At 42.5% G+C, this 26,642-nt stretch overlaps 1 protein-coding gene and 2 long non-coding RNA genes across 7 annotated transcripts; 2 read left to right on the top strand and 1 right to left on the bottom strand.

The window, feature by feature from the left end:
* The first annotated feature begins 96 nt into the window (after window positions 1-96).
* slc6a4a (solute carrier family 6 member 4a) lies at window positions 97-17,255 on the top strand. 5 transcript variants are annotated; one of them, XM_042063621.1, is made up of 14 exons: window positions 97-1,038; window positions 6,680-7,268; window positions 8,468-8,602; window positions 9,216-9,438; window positions 10,153-10,291; window positions 11,135-11,269; window positions 11,366-11,469; window positions 11,686-11,813; window positions 12,030-12,142; window positions 12,880-13,011; window positions 13,352-13,451; window positions 13,670-13,770; window positions 14,087-14,254; window positions 15,403-17,255. In XM_042063621.1, exons 2-14 carry the CDS (start codon window positions 6,893-6,895, stop codon window positions 15,484-15,486), a joined length of 1,938 nt encoding a protein of 645 aa, XP_041919555.1. In that variant the 5' UTR covers window positions 97-1,038; window positions 6,680-6,892; the 3' UTR covers window positions 15,487-17,255. The 5 variants fall into 5 exon arrangements, with proteins under 5 accessions (XP_041919555.1, XP_041919553.1, XP_041919556.1 ...); XM_042063619.1 differs by lacking the exon at window positions 97-1,038 and adding an exon at window positions 4,211-4,564; XM_042063622.1 differs by lacking the exon at window positions 97-1,038 and adding an exon at window positions 4,211-4,558 and having other exon boundaries at window positions 6,657-7,268.
* Window positions 1,249-25,446, bottom strand: LOC121683802. The gene is made up of 3 exons (XR_006022915.1): window positions 25,434-25,446; window positions 24,533-24,537; window positions 1,249-1,877 (listed from the first exon to the last, which is right to left on the bottom strand). It is a non-coding gene; the product is annotated as an uncharacterized LOC121683802 (long non-coding RNA).
* On the top strand, window positions 22,351-23,996 carry LOC121683801. Its single transcript, XR_006022914.1, has 3 exons — window positions 22,351-22,675; window positions 22,754-22,818; window positions 22,977-23,996. It is a non-coding gene; the product is annotated as an uncharacterized LOC121683801 (long non-coding RNA).
* Window positions 25,447-26,642: the final 1,196 nt, after the last annotated feature.

Consider the following 26,642-nt stretch of genomic DNA (forward strand, 5'->3'; position numbering starts at 1 on the left):
GATCCCGATGTTTCAAGGGGGCTTAGGGATACTGGACCTTTTTGGCAGCAGCCCTGAGAAACAGGAAGTGGTAAGTATCAGAGAGGACGGCTAAAACACTTTGGTGTTTGGTGCTTTCTCTGGTAGGGTCAGGTCAGGACTGACCTCGACACCTTTCTATCTGAGAATCTTCAGAAGGTTCTGTAATTTGACAGTTGGTTGCCCACTTTCCCCAACTCAACCTCAAGACTTTTGTCTTGAATACCAGAAAGAAACTATGATTTATTTTGTTTGTTTGTTTGTTTGTTTATGGAATGTTTCACCTTCAGTTATTTTTCTTGAGTCTGACCTCTTTTTCCAAAATGAATGAATGGTCTTTCTCTTTTAGACTTACCTCTCTCCTCCCCTCCTTCGGCTCACCTCCTTGGTGCTTGTTGGGGATTAGCCTGCCTAGCTGAGACAGATTGGAGCGAGTCAGGGCTCCCTGATGTAAGTGTAAGAGCCTGCTGTTCTGCTTGTGCAAGAGAAAGGGCTATTGTGAGTAACTGCATGTGTCTGTGTATGTGAAAGTGTGTTTACAAGGGTGTGCGACTGCAAGTTAGAGACCAAAGTCCAAAGACAATGAAAATAATTTTGTCTGTTGGCTGGGGTCAGTTTATCTGTATGCGAGGGAATTCATAAAGATTCTAAACGTCACCATCCTGTTAGGAGATGCACGCAACCAGCCACCAAAACAGCCAACAATATGACAGGTTGGTTATTAGCAGCAGCAATACACGTGGTTAGTCGCATGGGACTTGGAAAACAGTCCTGATAATCAGGCTTGCTGAAAATAGGAGTTTGGAATAAGAAGCAATGGAACTTGGCGTCTGCAAATGCTTTGGATGTTTGTGTGTGTGCTTGGATATAGGACCAGGGAGGGTGAGGGACACTCAGAATGAGCTTGTCCCTGTTGGGGGTGCCTGTCTACTTGGGGCCCAGCTTCCTCACTCGGCCTTTGTATGGCTTTGGTAATCTGACTGACTTTATTGCTGTGGAATTGGTCCGTGCAACTCCAAGGTAAGGCGTCCATTTCTGTTCTTAAAGACTTCCAGTCACAGTATCTCCGACTTTGATGAGGTGACGTGTTGGCAGAATTGTGCTTTTTTAACACAGACATGGCCAGAAATTGAGGCAGGAAAGCAGGGATGTGAGATAAATAATCCACATTCTTCGACACAAGCAGGGAACAGATCATTAGAAGCAGTGTCAGGGTTGTGTATGTAGTGCTGCACTTTTTGCCCTGAACTTTTTGTTCTGCTTCTTTGACCATTTGTTCTGTTTTGGGGTCGCTCACTTAATCCCAGCACAGTCCTTGCTTGATGACCAAACGACTGCAGTTCACCTCTGGACTGCCAGAGGGCGCTTAGTTGCACTTATTGACCATCTGTACATATGAAACCAAATGTACTGTGGGAATAACTGACCGCTGGAAAGTGGAGGTTACTTTGTGGAAGTACTTACTTTGAGGAACATTCCCTACACCCTATTTCTTTGCTCTTCAAAACCTACTCTCAGAAATCTAAAGTAACTGAATGGGGATCATCTGTACTTTATTTGAGTTTTTTTATTTTTACTTTTACTTTACTGCATTTTTTAAATGAAATGTACAGTATACTTTTACACCAATACATTTTCATTAGCAGCATTAAGTACAAAGTAGGCTAAAATAATGTGCTAATGAAAACAAAACCACAGTTCCCATTCAGCATGTTGGCTATTTGCTGACCTTATGTCACTACGGGACACAGCAATGAATGAAGACATAGTGACAGAGATTAGGCCTAGCAAATATAGCTAAGACATAGCACACCAAGGCCTATGTAGGCTGTTGTAAGGAGCTGAATTCAATTACAATTCTAACTGCTTGCTTGCATTAAAGGAGAATTCCGGTGTGATATTGACCTAAAGTGTATTGAAACATGATACCGAGTGTGAATGTATGTCTCATAGCCCATCTCGGCTTGTCCCCTGCACTCCAAAATCTGGCGCTAGTTAGCCGATGCTACCAACAGCTTTTTCAATAGTGGTGCTTCGGCATCGGGCTAGCCATGCAAATAAATCACTGTTTTACACCCATTTACGAGGCTCAATGTATCTCCACACTTCATTGGTAGACTTCCGAGGGCCCTGACATTTAAAACGAGACATTGAGAACTTTGAAAAAGCACTGGTAGTTTACTTACAAGACGATTTATACAGACAGTATCTTCACAAAGTTTAGCGTTTGCAGCCATCTTGAATTTAGTCACGATAAGTCGAGCAACGAGTAAGAATGAACAGGTATGATAAGGGATCAGATTCCAAAAATAATTCAGTGGAAATGCATGGATTCCAGTTTCTTCAACTGGAATCCATGCTGAATTATAATCCTGAATTATTTTTGGAATCTGATCCCTTATCATACCTGTTCATTCTTACTCGTTGCTCAACTTATCGTGACTAAATTCAAGATGGCTGCAAATGCTTCGTGACTTCGTGAAGATACTGTCTGTATAAATCGTCTTGTAAGTAAACTACCATTGCTTTTTCAAAGTTCTCAATGTCTCGTTTTAAATGTCAGGGCCCTCGGAAGTCTACCAATGAAGTGTGGAGATACATTGAGCCTCGTAAATGGGTGTAAAACAGTGATTTATTTGCATGGCTAGCCCGATGCCGAAGCACCACTATTGAAAAAGCTGTTGGTAGCATCGGCTAACTAGCGCCAGATTTTGGAGTGCAGGGGACAAGCCGAGATGGGCTATGAGACATACGTTAACACTCGGTATCATGTTTCAATACACTTTAGGACAATATCACACCGGAATTCTCCTTTAATAGCACTTTTGTTTAGGCTTTTAAAGTGTGTTTATGGAGTGTGATGTAGCTGCCTTTCTAAACATGTTGGATAAACTTCATTATGGGCCTATAAAAGGAAGCAGCAGTGAAAAATGAATGGCAGCCATACCTTTGTTCAGCCTTCGAAGATATTGTGTATGAATTGTAGGCACCACATTTTAAGGTGCTGTATGAACTTAGCTTATCTAAAGTTCTGACTGCTTTTTCTTTAAAATCATAGTGAAGGTGGTCACCCTATTGGCCTTGAAAGCTTAGGCCTACTAGTACTTCTACTTTCAGTACTTCAGTATGTTTTATAATGGGCTACTTGCCATACTTTTAAGTACACTTTAAGTAACTTAAAAGTACTGTAAATAATAGATACTTTAAGACTTTACTTAAGTGGGATGCTTATAGATTCATTTTCTGATCAAATAACTGTACTACTCAAGTGTGGGTACTTTTCAGGCTGTCTATAGCTAACTTCTGAATGTTGAGTGTTAGTCTATTGAGATTGACAGAACATGGATTTATAGTCTGTGCTACCCATCCAGGAATCTGCCAGTTCATGGTGGAAATATGGGCAATTGTCAGATTTATTCTTCAGATGTAATTTCATAGTCTCTAGATTGTCAAAAGTTCATAGTCTAGGCCTGAAAGATTTGGCTTTTAGAACAAGTACGGTACCTGCAATTATGTCAGAAATTGGCAATGCTGGCAGTGAATATGACTTGCTTAAAACACATGATCAATTGGTTGTTTTGTCTTGAAATTTGTGTGAAAAGGGTGTCAACTTCCCTTAGGGATAAAGTCTTTTCCTACGTCTGTGAGAAATAAATTTGCCTCCACTGTGACTTTGTTATTTTTTGTGATGGAAATCAAGAGATTAGAAAACATGTAAATGTTCGACATACTGTACGAGTTGAAATTGTATTTCCTTATATGGAAATTCATAACTAACGAGCTGTTTGGTGGTGACTGCAGCCTCCTGATCGATTTGCTAGAAGGTGTAATAATCTGATTTGTGATAATCAAAATGTATCGTCTTTATTGCAGATGGACCATATGGAATGGTGACAGTTTGCACATCAGTTTAAAGAATACTGTTAATGAGAGATAGAGGTACTTTTCTCTTGATACAAAAAACAGCCATACCCTTTTAATGATAATAATAACCTGTCTCAGTGTGTTTAAATATTCTGACATGTCCGTTTTAGGACAGACTCAGATGGCTAAAAAGGCAGTGAGTCTTTATAAACTGTATAATAATGTCTTTGATATGGCAAGTAATGAAAAGTTCAGCTCATTTAATGTAAATTACTTTTATGAAGAATTTAGTTTCATAAATAATTTTATTAAGAATTTGCCCAGTCTGTCCTGATTTTATTTGAGCAGTAAAATACTGTGGTCATATTCACTATAAAACACAGAGGCTCTGACTGTTATGAAAACAAAACAAAACAATCAAAATTCTGTTGTCCATGTGGACTCAGAACCTGGAGTCCCATGCACATGAAAAAAAAGCATACAACTGGAGACCACAAGACAATGTATAGAGGCTGTTATGTAAATATGAGGAGGGATAGGGAGACTGAAGCTAGTGCCTGTCTGGGTGTAGGGGGGAGTGTCTGCTTCTAGGCAGTGAGCGACAGTGGTACCACCTTGTCACAGACCCCACACCGTTTCTGAATGCCTGCATGGTAGTAGGGTTGCACAGGGGGTGGTGAGTGTATGTCTCTTTTTTCCAAATTAGCAGGTCTATGCATGCATGGGTGATGGTTCTCTCTCTTTCTTATGTTGCCTTGTGTTTTCACTCAATATGCTCAACTTGTGTATCGTGTGAGAAAAAGAGAGTATTTATTTAGTTTGATGACCTTTAGCATTTGGTCAAAGCCATGCTCTTGTGTGCACTTATCAGTTGTGTTGCAGAATAGTGTAAAATTTACCCTGAAGTTCAGATGTTATGGTTCCCTCAGGAGAAGTGGATTTGCTTGTCCAAAACACTTCACCTCTCTTTAGCTGAGCAGTTACTTGTTGAAGAAATAGGTTTGGCTCGGAAGAAAACCGTAAAAAGTGACTCCTTTGCCAGGCAGATTCCAGGCAGGCAACATGCCTTTTCTTCAGCAGAAAGTCGGGCTACACGTTTGTATCTGATGCTCCGATGTTTGCAAGACGTAAGTTATGCCACCTGTTTCTCTTTGAAGGCGTTAGAATCGCTTAGTTACAGGACGAGAAAATACTAATAACTGTTCATTTTCTGAAGTTATTTCCAGCTTTAAGTTTGTTATTTCAGTGGTGATTGTTGATACCCTGCGTCCATTTACATGGCTATTATTGGTTCTGATAATAGAAAAGGTGCTCTGACTTTGACTGTTCTGCTCTTGAGAGCATTATTAAGGTGAACCATTATGCAAAACGCGCGGTTGAAATTGCTCTGTGAAATGAGAGGCAATCCCCAATAATTACTTAATAAAGATAATTACATTCCCCGCATATTTACAGCAGTTTCCGTGTTAATTAGTCTCTGTAAAACATTAATAATAACAAGGACATGGAGGCGTTCGAGAGGTCTTACTCTCGAAAATCGCGCTTTTTATGCGGGATTTATTTTTTTAATATTACGAATAACTATTTGAGGGCAACGTGTATGCTTCACAAAAGAAAGCGATTTAAAAACTAACTGAAGAAAAGGTCAGACGACTTATTTTATTGTTTGTTTTATCATCCTTAACCAGGTGGCATACTTTTTAGAGACGTGCAAAATGTGCGCAGTGACGCGAATGCAACATCACTGTTGGAATAATTGTTGGATTTAATTAGGTGTTCCCCATTGAAGCAAGTTAAAAGCAGGCAGTTATCCAAGCTCAAATTTGATAAATATGTCGGAGCAAATAATTTGGCATACCTGCGCTCACTCGCCCGTCATGCTCGCCTATTTGGAGAGTTAACCTAATCTATGAAAAATTCAAGAATTGGTGCGCCCTCCTCAGTGAATTTACATTTTTATGAGCGCCATTTGCCGTTTTCCAGCACATAATTAATAACAGCTCCGCAGAATGAGTAAGGTGCTTCGTAATGATCAGATGGAAACTTAACTATAGCCTACTTTCTATTAAAAAAAAAATTCTTGGCCTATTTGAGACAAGTAGGAAACGTATAAGCATATACCAATGATTACTCCACTAATGTTAATAATTACTCATTTTATGTGGTTCATTGCGTCTGGATATAATTTAATATAGGAAAACTCCGTTTTTAACTCTGTAAGTGAATATGTATATCAACTTATATAAAAAAAACGTGTATAAACTTAACATAAACAGATGTATTCGGTATACTGAAGTTATTGCCAACATACGCATCATTGAGAAAAGAACAGTTTTGCAATTGAAACCTCTTCACGCTTTTCTATCAAACCATGTTAGGACTTGATTTTGGGGCCAAGGGTAGGTATTGCCTCTGATGTATTTGTTTAGGGGATTTTAAAAAATGTCTTACAGTCTCAGCAACAGCTACATTGTTGGTTAAAATAAATTAAATAAATACTCTCTGGCATTTCCCCCAGGTGTAATTTTGCTGGGGCCTGAATATATTTCACTTACAGTTTTATGATGTTAACCCTTTACAGGGAACCGATCAGGTCGTATCATACAGCATTTGTATCATACAAAAAGAATACAGTCAGTGACCTGTATACTGTATGCACATCTTAATCTGCACATCTCAGAAAAGAACAATTGTGAAACTCAACAAGGGTTACCATGTCTATGAGTTTGGTAAAACTTGCAAATACAATTAAATGAATTTGAGGGTGACCTCAGGATTTTTGATCCTTGTTCTGCAGCCAAGCACAAGCTGTTTTTCCACCTGAGCTTGTTAAGTTGGGAGTCGGAGCCAGCTCCTCCAGTGCTTCTATCTATAAAACCCAGTGCAGTCCTGCTCCATTCGCACCGAGTTTTCTTCCCCATACTCCTCTTCCCCTGATGGGCGCCACATCCCAGAGTTCCAGAGGTCCACCAGCGTCGCCGTCACCCACACCCTAACAGCCGCCGTCGCCATGGAGATGAAGCAGTCCATGATGAGCATGGAAAACGAGGGAGAAAAGGACAAACCCGAGGGATCACAGGAGAACGGACTCCTTATGGGAGACAATGCCGCTGAGAAAGGTCAGAAGGTCAACTCGGGCCCAGCGCAGGTCTCCAACGGGTACCCAAGCACCTCGCCCCAGAGCCCGAGGGAGGGACACACGGCCGAGGGGAACTGGGTCCCCGGCCCTGGGCCTCTCCGAACCCTAGTGGTCCAACAGACCAGTCTGGACCCGCCCCGTGAGACATGGAGCAAGAAGATGGATTTTCTGCTGTCTGTGATTGGATATGCCGTCGATCTGGGCAACGTCTGGCGGTTTCCATACATCTGTTACCAGAATGGAGGAGGTGAGGCTTTAGGGGCGTTTGTCACAACAGGCACTCTGTGTTTCACAGTATATTCTCTCAGTGCATGAGGAATATAGTTTACATGACTCACTCACACACTTTATATGCCTTTATCATGCATTTTGATTATACATTTCGTACGTACACATTTCACATTATGTAAACATTTACTATTGGCTCCCACTACGCAAAATTGTATAAAGCACAGATAAGATGACAGTTCATATTTTGCCAACACTAACACCACCATCATTAAGCACCAAATTAAGCACAGAGTTTGTGTTTTTAATGGGTGGTAAAAATGTTGCAAAGACACAGTGCAAACAAACAGTGTTTACAGAGGGATTTTGCCGTGTTCTGCCTCTTGTTAACGCACAATCTCTGGAACTGATACCGATGGCCGTATGGATTTCTTTTATTGAATTTGCAATAATAAAACCTTTTCAATTTCCTGTCTCACCCCACGAACAGAGAGGGATGAAAGGCAAAACACACACGCACACACCACACACACACATTCACACACACACACACATTCACACACAAACAAAGTTGATACTACCAGCACTGTTAATTGTGGGTTTCATGAGTCTGACTGCAATTTCTTTCTTAGGCTTTAATAACCTGTCTCTTAGGTGCTCAATCAACTGTTATCTTTGCTTTCATGTCAAAAGTGCAAAAGTAGATTCACATTTACATACAGTGTTGTCTGAAGTACAGCTGCCTTTTCCATGGCCATTTACCTTTCATTTGAAGCATGCATCTGTATGCAAGTTTTAAATAAAAAGTGTGGGCATGGTGGGGCAGTGGTAACGTCACTGCCTAATTCCAGAACCCACTGTTGTTAGTCTATGTTGCTTTGGGGGAAAAAGTCTCTGCTAAATATCAGTCAACTTTAATTTTAACTTTTAATAAATATTATTATATTATATATTATAGTATATATACATATGATATATTTTAATACATATTATTATTATTATTATTATATAATCATTTTTTAATAATAATAATCAGTCAAACTGAAAAAAAGTTATGTGACTTCAAAAGAAATGGTTAGATAGATACTGATTATCAGCTCCACTCTGAATATTTTAGAAGTTTTTAACTTTGCCTTCAACAGATGCCTTCAATAATGCCTTCAACAGATTTGAAATGCTGGTTCACCTCTAAACCTTAATCCTTGTCCTCATCCTCAGGTGCGTTCCTCCTGCCCTACCTGCTGATGGCGGTGTTTGGGGGCGTGCCGCTCTTCTACATGGAGCTGGCCCTGGGTCAGTTCCACCGCAGTGGCTGCATCTCCATCTGGAAACACATATGCCCCATCTTTAAGGGTGAGATACACAGACCCTGCATCAGAGAGAGAGAGACAGACAGACAGACATCTCCAGATTCATTGACAGACAGACAGCTCCAGACTGGCTGTCTTACTGACTGGCTGACAGTCAGACAGACAGACCGCTCCAGACTGACTGACAGATGGACAGACAGCTCCAGACTGACTGACTGACATGTGAGTGGCATGCCAGGGGCAAGTGAAGGGCTTTTCCAGGGACTTGAGTTAAAGGGAGACAAACTGATAGAGTGGCCCTCCTGACCCGCCTGTGTGCCCTATAGAATGGCACTTCTTTGTTGATAGCCCGTAATGTGGAGCATCTCTCTGTTATGGAAATCATCACATTTACCATTAAAATGCCAGGCTCTCGTAAAAACTTGTCTTTTCATGTGAAGAAATCCGAGTTTTTAAATGTCATCCATCCACTTTATTTTCCAACTTGAATGAGCTTGAAACGGAATAAGGCCTTGAGTGATGCCTCGGTGTTACTTTTCCATTTTCCATCACTCACACTCCCTCTCTGTTGTGCCTCCCTCTTTCCCTTTCTCTCTCTCTTTCTCTCTCCCTCTCCCTCTCTTACTCCATCTCTCTCTCTACTCTCCCTCTCTCAGGCATAGGCTTTGCTATCTGCATCATTGCCCTGTACATCGCCTTCTACTACAACACCGTGATGGCCTGGGCCCTGTACTACCTCCTCTCCTCCTTCCGAGCCACCCTGCCCTGGACCACCTGCACGAACCCCTGGAACACCGTCAACTGCACCCACTACCTGTCCACCGACCTGAACGTGTCCTGGACCAACATCTCCACCTCCCCCGCCGAGGAGTTCTATACGTAAGTGCATGTAAGTGAATTAGCCCAAGTCAGGTTACAGGCAAGAGAAACAGTCAGAGAAAGGTCTAGAAGGCCCAGGCACCACTGCGTGTGTGTAAGACGGAACAGTGTTCTGAGGAAAAGGAGATCCTTTGTAGAGGAATGGAGAGAGATAAGACTATTTTAGGCGTTCTGCTGCCTATGCCGGACCTCCGCTATGTACGAGACATGGGGTGGACAGTAAAGATGAATGTGAGCAGAACCCCTAGTCCTGTTTTGTCTGCTTGTCTGTCTGTTCCTATCAGTGATTTTACAACGGATTTGGGGGGCTTTGCTCAAGTTTATCCTGCGTATAAGACCCTGGACTAACTGAAGAGCCCCTCTTTGTCTGTCTGCCAGCCGAATTTCCTGTTTTCCTCAGGAATCTTGTTTTTCTAAATTCCGCCGTCTGTTAAATGGCTGTCTGTGTGAACGCCTCAAAACCCACCACCACCCAGCCAAACATGTCTTTGTGTCACTTATTTCTTTCTGGCTTACAGACACATGCTGTCTATGGAAACCCATGTTTTTGTATCACTGCACTGACTCCTCTCTCAGTAGTTACAACCATGCTCTCACTTACTCACATGTTTCACTCTATTCTTTCCTTCATCCATCTCTCTCTCTCTCCCCCTCCTCTCTCACTCTCTCTCTCTCTCTCTCTCTCCCCTCTCTCTCTCTCTTTCCCTCCGTCAGGAGGCAGGTTCTGCAGGTCCACCGCTCTCCAGGTCTGCATGAACTGGGCTCTGTGAGTTGGCAACTGGCCCTCTGTCTGCTCCTCATCTTCACCGTTGTCTACTTCAGCATCTGGAAGGGCGTCAAGACCTCAGGCAAGGTGTGCAGCTATGCGAAGGCTCAAACCTAGTCTACTGGATCAATGGAATTGTAAAGCTGGTTTTTATTTAATTTGCAATGTAGAATTGGAATATTGCATCTGGGGTTATTCGGTTGTTTTTACATAGCACATTTTAAACAACAGATGTTGAACCGAAGTGCTTTACAATTAGAGAAGTGATTTACAACTAAAATAGTAGGCAACAAGAGAAAAAGGTAAATAATTAATAATTATCAGATAAAAACAGTTCAAGGTATAAAATAGGAGAATCCCAATAATATTCCATTTAAAGGCCGATAAAATATGAATAAAGTTGAGTAAACAAAATAAAATATTTCAATTCAACTCAAAGTGGCAAAACAACAATGTTATTCACAAATGAAAATCAACTAAAGCATCATAAAATAAAAAAAGTAGGGAAAATTGCTGCTCAAGTGCTGCATGAGAAAAACTCTAAAGAGCCATTCACACCAAAAACGATAACTATAACGATAACTATAATCATAACGATAAAAGCGTCCACACTAACCAACGATAAGCAAAGACTCTCCTTGTGTTAAAAAATGTGATGGGTTTTGACTGGCTATTAGCTATTATTTAGCTAGCTATTATTTTTATCGTTCTCAAAATCGCTCTGAAAGTGATTCCCAACGATATCGTTCTTCATGTTGTTATCGTTGTAGTTTATGTGTGAACATTGTCATTCATATTAACAAGAACGATATTTGTTTATAGTTATCTTTATAGTTATCGTTCTTGGTGTGAACGGCCCTTAACGCTGAATCCCAGGTGAATTTAGGTGTAGACTGGAACACTGTTCACTGATGTTCCTCTCCCTCTCAGGTGGTGTGGGTGACGGCTACCTTCCCCTACTTGGTTCTGTTCATCCTGCTGATTCGAGGAGCCACTCTCCCTGGTGCCTGGAGAGGTGTGGTCTTTTACCTGACGCCTGACTGGGAGAAACTTTTCTGCGCCTCGGTGAGACACCAAATCATCCAACAGCCACAGCGCTCATCGATTTACCTTCTCCAGTTTCACAGTTGTGTTCATGTGCTATTGTCTTCTGCCCGTTAGATATGGATAGATGCTGCCGCGCAGATCTTCTTTTCCCTGGGTCCTGGTTTTGGTGTGCTTCTGGCCTTTGCCAGCTATAACCCATTTCACAACAACTGTTACAAGTGAGGAATATTTAAAGTGACATTTATTATTGCATTTATTATTCCCTCATTTGGCTTTGTGACTTAGAAAAAGCATTGTTAGATGGTAATTTTCAGTAATGGTACATATATCAAACTTTCAAATTCATTTTCACAATAGTTAAGTGATATCTAGAGTGACAAAGCGGATGTGTTTGTTGGATTTGTTCAGTATCTCGCTGTATCTGTTTCCTACAGAGATGCTCTGATGACGAGCTCGGTGAACTGTCTGACCAGTTTCCTCTCGGGCTTTGTAATCTTCACTGTGCTGGGCTACATGGCGGAGATGCGACACCAAGCCGTGGACACCGTTGCTAAGGACGCAGGTGGGAAAACCGCATGTCTGTTCCAGTTGGCTCTACTTGTAAACTTTAAAAAGGTCATTTTTGGTTTCGGGTTAAGCTGGTTAACTTTGAGTGGCTTTTCTGTCTTCTTTGACTGAATGTGGCTAACCTGGACAGGGTGCCTCTCACTTCTGAGGAGTGTCCTGTTCGTTTGTGAAGTCCTGACCTGTTCTTGAAGAAGTCTAATGATGTTTGCAGGCCCGAGTCTACTGTTCATCATATACGCTGAGGCCATTGCGAATATGCCGGCGGCCACTTTCTTCGCAATTATCTTCTTCCTCATGATCATCATGCTGGGCTTGGACAGCACGGTCAGCCTCTATCTCCGTCTCTCGTGTCCTTTCATCTCTCCCTTTCTCTCTCCTTCTGCTTCACACACTCTCCCCCCTTTTCCTGCCTACACACACACACACACACACACACACACACACAGGCACCCACTCACACTTTAATGAACGCACACAACCTAATAACCTGCACAGATGCTGAGCTGTTGACTGTGTCGAGTGTTCTGCGTGTTCTACCTGTCATCTCTCTATGTGGTGCTGTGCTGTGTCAAAAGGCCCTATTAAACGAGCCCCGCTGCTAGTCCTTCGTCATTAGTCCCTACTGCCATATCTATCACTGTTGGGCCTTCATTTGAAATCTCTTAATCTCTCCCTCATGGTGTTCCCATGGTTTCCACCGGCCATGACAGAGCTCTTATCTAACAATAGCGTCTTGCTGGGTGTTGTGGTTGTGTGTGTTTTTGTCTTCCAATAGCTTTTGTGTGTGTGTGTGTGTGTGTGTGTGTGTGTGTGTGTGTGTGTGTGTGTGTGTGTGCGCGTGTGTGTGTGTGTGTGAGAGCGCCTGGTCATTTATATGTTCCCTCTCCCTTCCTCCTCCTTTAAGGCTGCTCCTTTATCTGAATGCATCTCTCCATCACTCTCCTTTCCTGACCTCTCCCCCCTCCTCTTCCTCCTTCAACGCTGCTCTTATGTTTGCATGCATCTCTCCACCTTTGTCCTTACCTGACCCGTCCCTCTCTCCGTTTGTGTGTGCGGAGTAGTTTGCCGGACTGGAGGGGGTGATCACTGCCATGCTGGATGAGTTCCCGCATCTCCTGGCCAAGAGGAGAGAGTGGTTCGTGCTGGGCCTGGTGTGTGTCTGCTACCTGGGCGCGATCTCCACACTGACCTATGTGAGTGATTCCATGGCGCAAACACCACTAACTGTTAAACGTAATTGCATAGCGATAAGGAATCTGGTGTGGGAGGGAGTTGAAGTGCAGCGGTTGCGTCATTTTCAGTGCCCTGGGGGCCCTGGTTTGCGTCCGACATGAGGTTATTTGCCAAACCCACTGCCCATTTCCCTTTTCCTGTCCACTCTTCACTGTCCAATGACAATAAAAGAAAAAGACAATAGAAAAGGAACATGGTATAGATAACTGCTGGGCTGTGTATTGACTGTTGAGGTGTTGCTGGAGTGCATTGGCAGTGAAGGTGGAGGGTACTGTGTTTATCTGTCTTGTTTGTTTGTAGGGTGGGGCGTTTGTGGTGAAGCTGTTTGAGGAGTATGCCACTGGCCCAGCAGTCATAACTGTGGTCTTCCTGGAGGTCATTGCTGTTTCGTGGTTTTATGGTAAACATGGAGACTCCTAGTTTTTAAATAGCATTATGCATACGTTTCAGGAAATGTACCGGCTTAAACTGTGTGTGTGTGTGTGCGTGTGTGTGCGTGTGTGTGTGTGTGTGCGTGTGTGTGTGTGTGCGACTGTGTGTGTGTGTGTGTTTGTGTGTGTGTGTGTGTGTGTGTGTGTGTGTGTGTGTGTGTGTGTGTGTGTGTGTGTGTTTTTGTAGGAACAACTCGTTTTTGCAGTGATGTGAAGCTGATGCTGGGCTTTGCCCCGGGTCGGTTTTGGAGGCTGTGCTGGGTGGCCATCTGTCCCAGCTTCCTGCTGGTGAGTCAAGCAGCACACTCAACCTACACTTCATGTATTTGTTTTTATTATTATTATTATTATTTTATTACATTTTATCTGCAAACTACTTTGTGTTTGAGATGTGCTTATATATAGAAAACGTGTCTGTCCTACACCCACATGTATGGTTCAAGACAGAGATACAGAGAGAGAAGGACAGACAGACAGACAGACAGACAGACAGAGGAGAAGAAGGGGATACTGCAGAATTAGACTCCTTATAGATTGTTGAGTGTTAAGTAGGTGTTCTATGACACCTGTCATAGTGTTTTTTTTTTCTCCCTCTTTTGTCTAGTTCATCATTGGTAGTTTTCTGGCCTTCCCTCCTGAAGTGACGCTGTTCCACTATCACTATCCCTTCTGGACCACGGTGCTTGGCTACTGCATTGGCGTCTCCTCATTCATCTGTGTGCCCGCATACATGGTTTACCACATGCTTACCACCAAAGGGACCTTCAAACAGGTAAGAGAGCATACAGCAACACACTCTCACACACAGACAGACAGACTCACACAGACAGACACAAACACACACGCACACACACACACACACAGATACAAACACACACATGCGAGTCAGTGTTTTGGCCAGTCACCAGAGCATGCTGTGTACCAGGCTTAGGGAAGGAGACAAGGTAGGGGTGATGAAAGATCAACAAGCCTGTGGCCTCTTGCACAAACATAGACAGCTCCACTACAGTAAACACATGGCTACTGTCATGACTCAACTCATCAGTGGGAGTTTAGGAAAACAACACACACACACATGCCTTGTTTTGAAAAGAAAGTGAAACGTAAGCTTCAATCCGGTTCCACAAGGTTCCACCAGCTCCATCATGCTCCTGCCATTTCCCACAAGTGTCTTTGATGGGGGTTTTCATCTGGTGCGGTCGGCTGTTTGTACCTGCACTAATGATGTGAGGGATGCTGAGAGGACCTGTCAGCACGTGTGTGTGTATTTTGTGTGTGTGTGTGTGTGTGTGTGTGTGTGTGTGTGTGTGTGCGCGCGTGTCTACGTGTGTGTGTGCGCGTGTCTATGTGTGTGCGTGTGATGAACTGACACTGAGGGCGTGGGCATACAGTGCTGAATGCGGTCATGGGGCCCCATAAGAATATTGGCACTGGTCTCTTGTGCTTAGCACAGCTGTCTAACTCAGCCATGGTGAAATGTTAGACCGATAAAAATGAGAGGGCTTGTACAGTGTTTACATCATATACACCATACGTTTACCTGATCTCCCCTGAAAAGAATCCCTGCTTTAATTGAAATTCACTACTAACTTAATTTTTATATCCTGTCATTACTTTCATTATTCTGCCCTACAAAGCCAAAGTGCAGTAACTGCATTTTTTGAGAAATGCACTTTTTTACACTAATATAAAATGCCATATCCTCCGATCAATCTATCAAAATCTCATTAATCTTCTGAAACATTTCCTGAAGATACAGGGATTTTCATTTTACAGTATCTGCTAAAATACAGTGTGAAAGACAAACAACAATCCTGTTTTTCTCAGTTTGGAATTTTCGTAGATACTGCACTTTGTCTTCTGTCATTTTCTCTGATTCCCAGTGTCCGTCTTTTTTACTGTCCTGTCTGTTGTTCTCAGCGGCTCCTGAAGGGCATCACGCCTGAGGTCGGAGGAGTGGACGGAGGCCCCCACAGAGACGTCATCATCACCAACGCTGTGTGATTGCGCGGGACCACATCGCCCCCTGCTGGACATGTAGCACAACTGCGGGGTTGGAGGGGGAGGGTGACCTCTCCCAGTGCCCCTTCCCATGTCTGTCTGCACCCTCTGCCCCATGTCCTTCTCCAGACCCCACTCCCCACAGCTTGGGGCAGGGAGGAGCTCTCTGCACTCCACTGTGGGTGACTGGGGGGTATTTCGGGGCCATTACACTGCAGCTGCCCATTACGTCCTCTTCTTGTGACCATTCGCTAGCCCCTGTTGCAGTGTTTTTCCATAGAGTTGCATTACTCACTTCACCTCCTAGCTGTATAATGTGAGTGAATATTGACAACTGACGTAGCACAAGACATCTTGTACATATCTGCACTTCTGGATGTCTCGACATGAGTGGCACATTTTGTAAACCTAATGTTTAAACTTCAAGTCTCAACTTGTTTCATCTTAGTTTCAGGTGAATCTTCTTAGGTGAAGTTGAGTCTTTCATTGATCCATATGTAGTGTGTCATGGCCATTACAGTTACCATTCAGCCTATTTCTGTCTCACAGAGAAACTAATTCTGATCGTTTATTCATTCGAAGAAAAAAAATCAGGTAACTCTTACTTTTCTATATGAAGCCAAATATTGAGATATTTTTGTTGATATAAATACAGGTATATCCAAATGTTACTTCAATGAGGGTCAGACTGCTATTGATGAGGGAAGCCGGGATAGACATAGTCGTGTAAGGGTTTAGGATTGTGTTTGGGACATTTCTTTCCTAGCTAGAATGTCAGGAGAACAGCAAAGAGCTTCTCAAAGCAAGAGTTTTAGACCGATCAGTGATAGGTGTGACTGTGTGTGTATGCAAGCATGGCATGTATCATTATTGAGCCTACTTTACGAGAGCATCAACATTCAAAGTCAGCCCAGAGAAGTCGGGCAACAATAATGGTGATAATCTCACACTAAAGTACAGTCTGTCTATATAAGATGTGTATTTATTTCAAGAGCTGATATTTTGAGTTGCATAGTTGATATACTCATGTAATGCTGACAATTATGTCTATATTATTTTCTCTGAGCGTATTCAGTTACCATCCACACATTCCTAACATTTGGTGGACCCTGAAAATGTTATCCAGTACAACTGTCAAACACATCAACATTGAGGCCTTAGTGACCTCAGAGCTATCACCACTTTTTTTTACTTTTCACCTGTGTCTTGTTGTGTTTGATTGGAAAATAGTATGTAAAGGAATGTGCAACTGTAGTTTGCAGATTTTTGTGTAATCAAAACTGTCAACCCCTTTCAACTTTTACTGAGTGCTGATAGTTGACAGAGAGGAAGAATGTGTGTTTGTGTCTCTCTAAGTGTGCATGAGTGTGTGTTGGCGTGTGTGTCTCTGTGTGTGTGTGTGTGTGTGTGTGTGTGAGAGAGAGAGAGAGAGAGAGAGAAAGGGAGCGAGGGTGAGAGTGACAATCCTCGTTAGACTGTTAAATCTTTCTGCTGTGTGTCGTTTGGTGGTTGGGAGGACTGGAGCCACAGTGTGTGTAGTCAGTGTGTGCATGCTCGCTGATGTGGTTATACTGTGCTTCTCTTTTGTGCCTTGACATTGTGACACTATTCTGTCTTGTTCAGCGGGATTCACTGTTACTACAGTAAAGTCAATTCTTCTCTTGTACCTCTGAAACCTGTTGTTGGTTGATGTCCGTAAGATTGTATTGGAATAAAAAAAAGTTATAGAATAAAGATATATATATATCAAATAAAAGAGAAGTATAAGTATATGCCTGTGTTTGTGTTGTTTTCATTGAGATTGTACTGTAATTCTATTGAGAATGTACTGATTGTAAGTTTGGCATTAACCCAGCCTGTTACAATGCATATTCAGTGTGGCCATTTGATTTACAACTAGGCCTATATAGAAAATCTTCACTATTTTGCTAGATACACCAAACATCATTTACTTTAGTCCTTAATACTGTAATTCAAAATAACAATGACACACATGATCATAATGACCACAATCTGAAAGTAAATAGCACACAAAATCGAAAAAGAAAAGACTGTCTTTGTGAGATGCGCTTGAATCTATGAGAATTTCCTCCAACCTTCAGGCAGGGAAATCCTCCTCCAGTCCTTGACCCTCCTCACCCATCTCCCGTTCATCCATTTATTCCCCCCCCCCCCCCCCCCCCAGCTCCACTTTTGCTATCATAATAGCAAAGAGATTACAAATAGATGGATAGGGTTTCACATTTTGCTGCCCTATCTCTCTAAGGAACAGGATGTTTGAGTCTCACTCATAGCATAATAAACTACAGACCCTGAGAAGATTAGAGCCCCCCCCCCCCCCCCCACACACACACACACACACTTTACTTCGGCAGTCAGCCTTCCTCGAATGTTTACGGAGCAAATGTCCACACCTCAGGCTCGTTATTTCTGACAGCTGGGGGCCATGGTTATCCGGACGCACAACACAGCCACAACAGACAGGGTTTCGAGAGTTTTATTAGTATTTAATAACCAGAGCTTTTGTATTTAATCGCAATGAAAAATGACTAAGTCCACTTCCTAGACTTGGAATAACATTCTTTGAACATGAGAGCGCCACACTTATAAGCATTATCCTCTGTATGACAGCGAATTATTACCTAATGATATATTTAGTGCAACATTCAAATATTATTCATTCTGTTATATGAGGGTGTATTTGATAGAGTATTTGATTTCCATAATGTATCTTCTAGCCATCTTGGCCTTTGGCATAGACCTGTGTTCCTTCACCACTGGCTCTGTCAAAACATTCTAGGACACCAGCAGCATACACTTCAATATTCAATATATAGATATACATATATATATATGGACCCTTTCAGGAGAGTTCCATTATCAGCATCATAGTTGGCCCCACAAGACTTCCTTTTTAACATTCCATATGTTATCTTAATGCAGAGGAAGTAGATTGGGGCCCAAATAGAACATTCAAGCATTGTTTTTGTTTTGATTGTTGAAAGGGTCTATATACATATATATATACAAACATTTTGACATATAAATCCTCTACCACTGCACTAAGATCATTCAGTATTACAGCACAGCATCATAAACTCATTGTCACCTGTTAAAGTTACATAATCCTATTAGAAGTCTCTCTCTCTCTCTCCCCGTGCGTGTGTGTGTCTGTCTGTGTCTGTGTGTGTGCGCGCGTGTACGTGATGATACAGGGGACTGTGTAACAAGCGTTGCTGGGTTTGTCATCAAGGCTTAATCCTGTATCCATGCTTGAACTCAGAACCAGAGTACACAAAGTTCTCTGTCCACAAAGCACACGGCTAACACATACAGTGTAGAGTTTCAGCTCCCCTTTCTCTCAGCATCTAAACAACATTGCATACAAGACCCTCTTATCGGCCTCAGATAACATGTAGGCCTCAGAAACACATCCGCCTATTCATTTTGAGGTCTAGACTCAAGCAGATCTGTCTCCTGTTGGATAAGCAGCAAATATTTAAAATGGCAAACCAGAGGCCCAACAAACAGAGTGCTTATTTGAGTGAGGACTTTATTATGAAAACAATACAAAAGAGAAATATACTTCTGTGAAGAATTGAACTGAGAATCAAGTGACACTGTGGGGATGAGTGTGAGAATAAGCAACACTGTGACAGGCACAGTCGCCATGGCAACACTGTGACAGGCACAGTCGCCATGGCTGTCACGTAGTATCCCCCTCCCGTCCTTTTCTGTGTACTTTATTGTGGCAATTTCCTATGGCCCCCCTCTCCTGACTGATGGAAACTTCCTGTTCTTCTGTCTGCCGTATCAGGGGAGATCTATATTAAACACCACACCGCCACCTCCATCTTTGAATCTCCTGCATGCCCACATATCTGTCTCCCATCTTTGCCCATCATTTTTCTGTTATTCTTTATTTACTTTTGGTCCTTTTTCACACTTCACTCTCCTCACTCTTTTTGGTAATGAACTGTTAGTAGACTTAAGGGTCACACAGAAGAGCCTTTTTCTATATTTGTCATATGACAAATAGTTGTTTCTAAATGTACAATCTAAATGAACAACTACAAATTCTTTAAACCTTTTGGTCAGTGTTGGTTTGGTTTAGGTTGCATTGAACATTCTTCAACCCCTCTTCTTCAACTATACACAGCTTTATTTGGTTTTGATTCACATTTTTGATGCCTTTCAAATCCTGGCATTTCTCTCTCTCTCACCTCTATCTCCATCTCTCTGTCTCACCGTCTCTCTCTCTCTCTCTCTCTCTCTCTGTCTTACCATCTCTCTCTCTCTCTCTCTCTCTCTCTCTGATCTTCAGCAGCTGCCCTGTCTCCTATAGATCTTTCTTTGATATGTTGGCCCAGTGAAGACAGGAAATGAAACCTTTTTTCCCTCAACTGTGAGCTCCTTTATCAGAACTGGCTTGATTTTCAGTGCCAGCTCTCTGCTAATGAACTCATTTTGCACACTGTCTTATCTCCACAGACACCGCAACCTCCTTCCCTGCCTCCTTTTTTCTTTCTCAATCCCTAGTCTAGTTAATATTGTTTCCAGAATGCGGAGAAGTTCCCCTATCTGTTTTTTCATTAAAGGCTTGGAGGTGTTGGGAGGTGAAGCACATAGATGCTGAAAGACAGGGGAGAGGATGCAACTGCAGGCAACTGCAGACTGAAGAGACGAGGGTATCACCTTGGATAAGAAGAACAACATATGAATGAAATAAAAGAAAATAAAACCATACAGACACAGTGGTCTGATCAGGCATGCCGGAACGAGTGCAGGGGCCAGATAAAGAACCCCCCACCCCCAATTGCTTGTGCTGTCATTCTCTCTCCTGCACAAACAAAATGTGTGCGTTAAATAGCCTAGTGCTTAATTTTGCACAAATGCATGTGGTTATTTTACAGAAAAATATAAATAGCCTACTGTCATGCAGTTTATGGGCTACAGTGCACAGTTGGGAAGTTATTGTAAGCCAACTTGGAGTGAAAATACACAGGGGAGATTATTTCTCTACTCCTAACCGAGAAGCCTGATGGTACACACAGTGTGTACGGCCATACACCTGCAGGCGCCACTGGCTACAGACCGCTAATAAGTTCAAATAGGACCAAACACACATTTGCCAGGGTTTCAGCCCTGCATGTAATTTCAAAAGTAGACAAAAACTATTTGTAGCCGGAGGTTTATCCCACCTATACAAATATAAAAAATATAAAGCCGGAGGTTTATCCCTGCTTTCTCAAAGGTAGCCGCCCCCCTCAACCAGCTCCTGCAAGGCAATGCCCACCGACCCTCTTCTGCCATTCAGTGGACCACCAAGTGCCAGGACGCCTTCTACTTACTCAAACAAGCCCTCCTCAGTGCCCCCATATTGGCCTATGCTGATTTCTAACTCCCATTTAGGCTATACACAGATGCCAGTCTTGATGGCCTTGGAGCGGTCCTTGCCCAAGTCCAAGATGGCAAGGAAAGGGTTATTGCATACGCCAGTTGTAGCCTCTATCCTCCAGAGCGCAGTGATCAAAACTATAGCTCCTTCAAGCTAGAGCTGCTGGGCTATGACTGAAAAGTTCAAGGATTACCTGTGGGGAGCCCAAGACGGTGTTCACTGACAACAACTCCTTTGGTCCACCTGGAATCTGCCAAATTGGGCGAAACAGAGCAGAGGTGGGTTGCACAGCTAGCCAACTACTCCTACGAGATCCAGTACCGACCAGGAACAGCTGATCGGAATGCAGATGTGCTATCTCGAATACCAGGAGAGGCAGCAGACATTGCAGTATACAGTACGGAGCACCATACCTCATCCAAGTCATCCAAGAGGCCAGAACGATGGGAACAGCTGCATGCCTGGAAAACACAAGGTGGGCATAAGGTAGGCTAATTACAACCACCTAGCTCGAGTTGCTACAACCAGCAGCTAATGCAGCCAGGCAGCTACAACGCTACACTCAGTGGGCATGTCCATGGGGACTCACGGACATGCCTCCAGTAGCGCTGTAGCTGCCTGGTTGGATTAGCTGCTGGCTGTAGCAACTCGTGCTAGGTAAAACCAATGTTTTAGGGTTTTTTTCATACTGACAGTACTCTGTGACCTCGAGAAACGTAGATCTATGTGAAAACCACCCAGATTTCTCCTTTAAGGAACGTCCCCAGAACGTTCCCTTGAGTTCTTAAAGGAGAAATCCGGCGGGTTGTTAAAGCAACACCAAAGAGTTTTTTGTACCTTAAAATAATGTTTCCAAAATCGTTTCAGTGGTTCATCATCTCGTAACAGGGTGAACGGCACTTCTGCATTCGCTTCGCGGCCCTCTATCGGCTATAACCGCACTATGTAAGTTTGCCAGATCGGGTAGCGGATCTGTTCGATGGAATGAGACATAAGAAACTACAAATTTCTGATGTCGCAATACATCGTACTTTCATAAAATCATGCAACATATTCTACTTTGTCTGTGGACATCGTTATTTCCAAAGCAGTGCTGCAAACAAATATAGTGCGTGCGACAGAGGAAAAGTTCTGGTGTTGCTTTAAGGTTAACTTCTCACTTCATTTGATGTAGCATGTTGTTGGTCATTATGAGATGCTAATGGGGCGGGGTGGGGGGGTGCATTGGCCTCTGGGCCTCCCTGCTTCCGATGACCATTTTGACCGTAACAACATAAAGGCTATATCTAATTTGTAAATTCCAAATACAAAGAAAACGTTTTGTGAAAACCTGCTGCCTAAATCGGTTACAATGTTTAGGACGTCTGCAAGGTGAAGTGAGGGCCTAGAATAAAAATCATAAAGTGTAGGCCTATCATAGCACATTAGATTTTCTAACACTGCCCTACTCAAATATATATGTAGTCTACTGCCCTCTGTCTGTTACAATCCACTCGGTCGCTCTTAATGATGAAATGCGAGTAAAAGCTCCGATAACGATTTGATCGCAGAAACTGTATCGTTTTAATGACATCTCGACAATAGCCTACGTTTCACTCCAAGAAAATTATATGAGGGATAATTAAAAGGAAACAATAAGTCTATGCAGGGAGTGTGCAAGCAAGCAATGACCAAAGTTCAGACGTATTTACAGATTCACAGATTTCCTGAATCAACAACTCAACCGACGCAAGCGAAGTGTTGCGTTGTCCTTGAAAATCTGTCGTGATTTTATTCGTTATGAGAATAGCAACAGTGAGTATTCTATTCGTGTTTTTTCATAATATATGGTTAGATAACGCATCTGCTTACAAAAGTTTGTCCTCACTAAAGCCTGCAATTTAACATGGACGGGTTGTTCATGGATAAGGGAGACGCCTTGAGACATCAGCAACTTGGTAGGCTGTTCTTAACTTTTCCCGCACGTCTAAGGCCTAGGCCTATATAACTGTTTTTCTTATTATGCGCGGGCTATTTCTACTAGGCTATGCAACTTTGCAGATATCAGATGTTTTAGTATACGTTGTTCATCGTTCATTTTTCTCACCCTTTACAGGTCTCACTGTCTCTGTTTATGTATGTGTCTTGGTAGCGATTGTCATTCTCGCTGCTGTAGTCTACATGCCCCCAAGACATTGCCAAAGGAGGAACCGGGATGATGAACTACTCTCACTCACTGCTCACAGGATTTCATAGTTTCGAATATCTCCATGTATGATTAATATTGTTAAAAAGAAACAAACATATTTTCTTAGAAAGGTCTGTGATATTTTAATCGCCATAGCCTAACATCTCTAGGGTAGGCTATTATTGCATAAAGGCTCGCCTATGCCTATTTGTTGGCATGTCTTCACTGACATCAAAACAAAAATGACTTGCCTATCAACAAGTTGATTTTGTATCATTCAAAGAGGTAATCATGAGGATGAACAATATTTGTATGTTCTTATAAGTAGCCTAATTGCTGTAAACGTATCATATTGCAGTGTGCATTTGATGTGCATTTGTCGTGAGTGACCAGAAGAGGGTAGTAACACCATTCTCAAAACGATAGTCCTTGGATCAGACTTCTGTATGTAGCCTATGTGCTGTGTGTCCATTGTTGCTTTGGTCACTGCACTGCCCACTTGCAACAATAGCCTACGTAACGAATGTAACACTTGCAACAATACGAATGTAACGAATTTTGCAGAAGTTATCAGGTGAAAGGTGCATGTAGTTTTGTAGCACTATGGTGTTCAAAGCAAACATGTTATGAACAAATGTAGGCTAATTTCCCATTCGTCTACAAAGACCCTTGAGTGAAGCACAGTCCTAAGGATGACTGTAGAGTAATTTAACATTCACTTTCCTCGAGGATTTGTCAGATAGGCCTATTCTGGTGCATGAAGACTTTAATGACTAAATCTGTAAATGCAAGGCAGAAAGTAACTATATATTGATTGAGAGCAATGAAAGTTTTGTCACCATGAACATGTGTCATTATGAATAAGTCAGTTGTTGTGACCAATGTGTTTCAATGTGATCATTGCTGTTTTGTCATATTCAAAATTAAACATCATACTGCACAACCTTAGTGTAGGTGGGGTTCATCTCTCTTTTTTTTTCAACAGATCCAAATGTGTGAAGCTCAGCTTTAATTAAAATCCTGAAAAGCCTCATTCGTGTTGTCTGCCTTGATGTTAAACCCCGATTGTTGCCATCCCTGATGGTAATCCTAATCTCATCTGCCGGCGCTCTCTTCACTAATCCACACTCTGTGTGTCAGAGATAGGGGCACATGGATGCAGGCGGCGGTACAACATTGTCTTACTATGAACAATGGTGTGAAAGTCACAGTTCAGAGACCTCTGGTAAATGAAGACCGTCTCAACCACAAACAGACTGTGTCCACACAGTAAACACAGTCTTCATTCTCTAAAAGGCTATCCGACGAAGGCATTTCATAACCAAACCGAAATTCTTTTTTTTTTGGGGGGGGGGGGGGGGGGGGTATAATCCCTTATTGTGTGTTCTCTTTCCTGATTATTGTTCCGGCTCTTCTTTGTGTTCATGTGATCTAGTCAAATGTTCGCTTGCCACCAGTGTTATCTCGCCATTCTTTCCAACTACTGCATCTCGTTCTCGTTGCCCAGACTGACCACATAGAGGACAGCTTGATAAGAGCACAAAGGCCCTGTTATCTGCAGAGTTCATTACACAGTATGTGAAAAGATGGAGTCCCACCCACACCCTAACCCTCAAAAAACACTATATAATTTATTGTACCAAGGATTTCTATGATAAAGTGCAGTTGCTTGTCAACCTTGCGTCACCACGTTGAAGATTTGCATATCCAAGCATGTGTGTGAGGGTTCTCCGAGCATATTTGTTATCAAAGGACAATCTAGACATGAATCCACCCTGCCCTTGCCATTCGATTTGGCCTGTGATCACAGCATAATGAAATGCATGGAGGGGCCCTTATATTTATCAAGGTGAGGAATGAGCTGTCTAGGGACCTAAGAGGGCCGTTACTCAAGGGAGAGATGGAAGAGTGCTGCTCCTTGGCCCATGACAATCAATGAACCCCAGGGAATGGATAGAACCAGCTGCTATGGGGTTTTAGTTTGCTGAAGTATTGAAATCGCAACTTACACACTGGAAGTCATTTTCAGGTTGCCAGGGTTCGAACAAACACATTTTTTTTTCTTTCTAAAAAACACATTTATGATAAAGGGTGACCGAACATGTACCAACCTCTCCCATTTCAATGTTGGATAGAGAGGAAAAAAGGTGAAAAAAATAGCTTGGAGAGCGCGATCATCAATCATCTCAATGACCCCTTAAGTCACCACCTCTCTGTCTCTCTTGCCTCTCCTGCCTTGACAGTCTCTCTCCCTTCATCCCTCCCTCCTTTTCATGCTCAGTCTTCACTTTCACTCACACACACTCTTCTCAGTTTCTCTGACTCGCATCCTGGTCACACCCTTACTCAGTTTCACTACGGTATTTGCCACAGGTTAAACAAAACACATGGAGGTGGATGCACTGTTTTCAGTCCAAGGGGTGAAGGGTTGGGAGCTGATTCAACTCTGGTCATAGTCTCCACATAATTCAGCTCAGATGATCCTTGTTGTTCCCTGTCTCTTATTTATTCAAGTTAGTGCAGGAACTCATCACATGGTCGATTGGCTATTAGCTGCAGTGAGCCATTCAGTTCAGTCACATGACTGAGTCCAAATGCTTGCTTGAACAAGGTTGTGCCAATGTGTGGCACCACTGTACAGAATGACCCACATTGGAAGGATTGTTTGCTATGACTAAGACAGTCATGGAGACTCAGGCTTCCCCCAGTTTAGTAGGTTAAAGAAGAGACTATGTGAATGTGAGCACCCTTAAGGGTATTCATACACCACACTTGAACTCAAGCCCACATACTAGAGCACTGTCTGCCTGAGGCACCAACGTATTACTGTTCTGTTACCCCTGCTCAGCTGCACAAACAGAACTACAGATGGGATGGCAGTGTAAATGATATACAGAGGAAGTATTAGGCTACCAACCCATCAGTTTGAGGCTTTATGACATTCTGTTACCGTTTCAATTCTTATTTTTAGGTCTATAGTTTATTATTTGCAAAAGAAATGAACTCACTCATGCCGTTCTATATAGCCAATAATGACATGGCATATTGTGTGTTTTTCTGATTTCGAATTGTTGTGTGGCTGCTTTTAAACTCTAATTAGGAATGTGTCAGGTAGACTACCCAGTTCCGTGAAATTCCCAGTGGTAAGTCAGCTAGCTAATGATGTACAAACAATCTCTTCACCATATACCAGGTCCTCAAATATGCTCATGTGAGTGTAGGCTATTGTGGGTTGCTAAGCTCTGGTTTCTGTGGTGGATGCCACTGGGAATGCAATAACTGCACAATGGTAGGCAACATGCTGCAGAAAAATGTTTACTCACTTATTCAGATGCTCAAGTAGCCTAGGCCTAAAGCTGATTGCTATTTTGCTCCACTAAAGAAGAAACTATAGGGATCTAATGATAGATAGATAGATAGATAGATAGATAGATAGATAGATAGATAGATAGATACTTTATTAGTGATAGATAGATAGATAGATAGATAGATAGATAGATAGATACTTTATTGATCCCCAGGGGAAATTCAACGTCTCAGTAGCATATAGTCAACACACACACATTCACTAACAGCAGAAAAAGTAATTAAAAG

Source organism: Alosa sapidissima, chromosome 15 (genome assembly GCF_018492685.1).
Source record: "Alosa sapidissima isolate fAloSap1 chromosome 15, fAloSap1.pri, whole genome shotgun sequence".
Lineage (NCBI taxonomy): Eukaryota > Metazoa > Chordata > Actinopteri > Clupeiformes > Clupeidae > Alosa > Alosa sapidissima.

Bases quoted from the DNA above. Each gene is read 5' to 3' on its own strand.
- slc6a4a (XM_042063621.1), top strand. From the start codon at position 6,893: ATGGAGATGAAGCAGTCCATGATGAGCATGGAAAACGAGGGAGAAAAG. The intron at 7,269-8,467 runs GTGAGGCTTTAG...CCTCATCCTCAG, and splicing joins CTGTTACCAGAATGGAGGAG to GTGCGTTCCTCCTGCCCTAC. The intron at 13,012-13,351 runs GTGAGTGATTCC...GTTTGTTTGTAG, and splicing joins CGATCTCCACACTGACCTAT to GGTGGGGCGTTTGTGGTGAA.